Source organism: Nuphar pumila, chromosome 8 (assembly GCF_984573655.1).
Source record: "Nuphar pumila chromosome 8, dmNupPumi1.hap1.1, whole genome shotgun sequence".
NCBI classification, from domain to species: domain Eukaryota; kingdom Viridiplantae; phylum Streptophyta; class Magnoliopsida; order Nymphaeales; family Nymphaeaceae; genus Nuphar; species Nuphar pumila.
Genome location: NC_143256.1, coordinates 12,537,447 through 12,540,557, shown reverse-complemented (window position 1 = coordinate 12,540,557; position 3,111 = coordinate 12,537,447). Strand labels below are relative to the sequence as shown.

The following is a 3,111-nucleotide window of genomic DNA, read 5'->3' as shown; positions in this document are numbered from 1 at the left end:
TTCCCCAAGGCAAAGTTTAGAATGAAAAAGTGAGACGACCCATCACAACCCACATTAACCCAAGCCATCATGACAGCAAATCTTGTAAGTAAAACCAAATTAACAGCACATAGGGAACAGATGAGATGCCCTTTCCTCTCCCTTCCAGATTCAATACCATCACAAAACTCCCATTGTCCCATTCAACAAAGCAAGAAGTAATTCATCCAATCCTCTAAAACATTACATAACCTTCCATCACATTCAAAAAGTAAATCTCCCCAATTCTTCTTCTTTTTCTTTTCTTAAGAGAGAGAGACAGAGATTTGCCCCATTGTCCCATTCAACCAAGCAAGAAGTAATTCATCCAATCCTCTAAAACATTACATAACCTTCCATCACATTCAAAAAGTAAATCTCCCCAATTCTTCTTCTTTTTCTTTTCTTAAGAGAGAGAGACAGAGATTTGCCCCATTGTCCCATTCAACCAAGCAAGAAGTAATTCATCCAATCCTCTAAAACATTACATAACCTTCCATCACATTCAAAAAGTAAATCTCCCCAATTCTTCTTCTTTTTCTTTTCTTAAGAGAGAGAGAGAGACAGTGATTTGCCCACAAAACTCCTAACCATCCCTCCTAGTGATCAAGACATAGAAGCTCAAGACGGCACAAAGGGCAGCAACGATGTTACCTTCCTTGAGCATGACTTTCAGGGCAAGCCCCGAGATCTCGGTGGTGATCTTCCGGCCCTCGCGGACGAGCGCCCGGCGAGGTTTGCCGGCGAAGGCCAGCAGCACCAAGATGGTGATCCACGTAACCAGCATGGAAGGAACGGAGAGGGAGAGGACGGTGAGCATCGACAGGAGGCCGAAGACCAAGCCGAATAGCACGGACGCGTAAACGGCGGGCCATCGGAAGATGGTGGAATCGGAGGTGGTGGTGGAATACCAGGAGAGTATGGAGCGGAGGAAGGTCCATGAGAAGGAGAGGAGGAGGGCGTAGACGAGCACAAAGAGGGCCACCCAAATCCTTCTCTTGCTCATCAGTTTTAGGACGAAGCATTCAGGAAGAAGAGGGTCTGCCATCCAAACAAAGAGATGAGATTGGGTGTATGTCTTTTCTCCTCTTTATTTGCTCACTTTTCAGTCGGTGTGGGAGGGTGTTTCTCTTTCTTTCCCTTTTGCTGCTTTTGAAGCTCACGGTATAAGGAGAGCAGTGATTTGCTTGTGATGAAAGGGTGCAATTTTTTGAGTCCACAAACATGCACATGTCTTGGGCATAGGTATGGCAGTGGACCCGGGTCTACACCCCAGCCCCATCTCAAAATCTGGACCTCCATCCCAGCCTCAATCCCCACACTGGTTTGGATTTTAACCTTCATCCTAGCCTCCCTTCATCCATACCTTCATCTCCCCGTGGGTTTTTATTTTAACATCTCTGCCTCCATCCCCGTTTCATGTCCTCCATCCTCAATCCAAACGGGGCCAGGCCGAAGAGGGGCGGGTAGAGACCCGTTTCCCCCGATCCACTGCCATCCCTACTTGAGCATCCGAGGGATGTTTGTAAGACATACTGTCCTTCTTCCCTTTTTTTAATCATTTTCAATCCTACTACAGTGCAAAAATTCATAGGTACAAAAGTCCTCAAAGGGTGCTTAGCGCTTACGCGTCTCCAGAAATCGGCATCCACAAGATTGAAATATGTTTTTTTTGTAAAAAGTGTGCGTGTTCGAGTATGAAAATATTAAAATTCTTGGATGTTTAAAAATAATTTTTAATGTGTTTTCTCGGCTCAGCAAATAGTTTTTACTGTTAAAAATTATAGTTTCAAGATTATGTTTCTGTCACTGGAATGGTTTGTTCAATGAGTGATTTTTATTTTTATTTTTATGTTTTTGAAAAGGCAAGCTGGGGTTAAGGGGGGGGGGGGGGGGGGGGGGGGAGGGGGGGCTACCTAATGATTATAGATAAAAAGAATGCCCCTCATCAAGGAGAGACCAATCCGGTAGATGACCTTAGGGATGGCAGCGGGGGCGGGGCGGGGGACAAGGTTTCCACCCCCGCCCTGCCTCAAGATTTTATCCTCCACCCATGCCCCGCCTCCCTGGTGGGGATGGATTTTATCCTCCACCCCCGCCTTCATCCCCGGTTCAAACGGGGATGAGGTGGGGCGGGGATATTGCAGGGAAAAGTGGTCGGGGCGGGGATCGTGGGGGGGAAAAGTGCACGTCCATCCCCGCCTCCACCCCTGGACGGGGATGGATTTTAACCTTCGTCCCCGCCTCCATCCCCGTTTCATACCCTTCATCCCCGGTCCAAACGGGGCGAGGCGGGGCGGGGCTCAGCTTTCCCCCGGTACACTGCCATCCCTATTTCCACTATTTCGTTGTGTAGGATCTGACTAATTTTTTGCCAAAAATTAAAGTTACTATCAACAGAATAAACTCTTATCCTCCTATAGCTATACACCAAATTCTTCCAATATTAGAATTCTTGATTTCTACTCCAAAATTGCATGGGTTCTACTGATGAGATAGATGTATTCCACATCTTCCCACTACTATTTTCATATTTCGGTCAGCCTTCCCAATCACCTCCTTCGAGCATTTCCATTATTTCTCTTCTTGAATCCCTTCCATGGAAAAAGCTCAGCCAGCTTCTAAAAACACCCTTTATCATCCTCGCAAAAAAATGGTATTTGATTGAGTTTAGGTAGCGGAGGTAGAGACAGTTGAACCAAAGCCCCTGATGAAAATGTCACCTCCATGAATCCAATCTCCTCCAGTTTCTCACTCACTAACAATTCTCAAAACTACCATCATCATCTGTTCCCTAACTGCAACCAGAATTTATTATTCTCCCTTTTTTTTTCTCTTTCCACCAATTTTCCCTCAAAAATAACTTCATTCCTCAGCTTCCATATTCTCCATATTCTAGTTTGGAAGGCCAGAAGCCAATTTCTACAGTTTTTTTTTTTTTTTTTTTGTAAAAGCCCAGTCCTAGCCCAGCCCTGATTCCATATGAAATAGATTTTTATCCATTTTTTTAGCCCAGTCCTGACTGCAGCAAATAGTTTGATTTGTCCATATGAAGTAGATTTGTATTAATAATTGTAGCCATTTTTTATTTTA

General features: G+C 44.9%; 1 protein-coding gene across 1 annotated transcript; it reads right to left on the bottom strand.

Moving 5' to 3' along the window:
- Positions 1-390: 390 nt before the first annotated feature.
- On the bottom strand, positions 391-1,025 carry LOC149829627 (uncharacterized). The gene has a single exon (XM_090015601.1). It carries the CDS (start codon positions 1,022-1,024, stop codon positions 605-607), a length of 420 nt encoding a protein of 139 aa, XP_089871727.1. The 5' UTR covers position 1,025; the 3' UTR covers positions 391-604.
- Between the last annotated feature and the right edge of the window lie 2,086 nt (positions 1,026-3,111).

Excerpts from the sequence above, each read along its gene's own strand:
- LOC149829627 (XM_090015601.1), bottom strand. The coding sequence starts at position 1,024 with ATGAGCAAGAGAAGGATTTGGGTGGCCCTCTTTGTGCTCGTCTACGCC.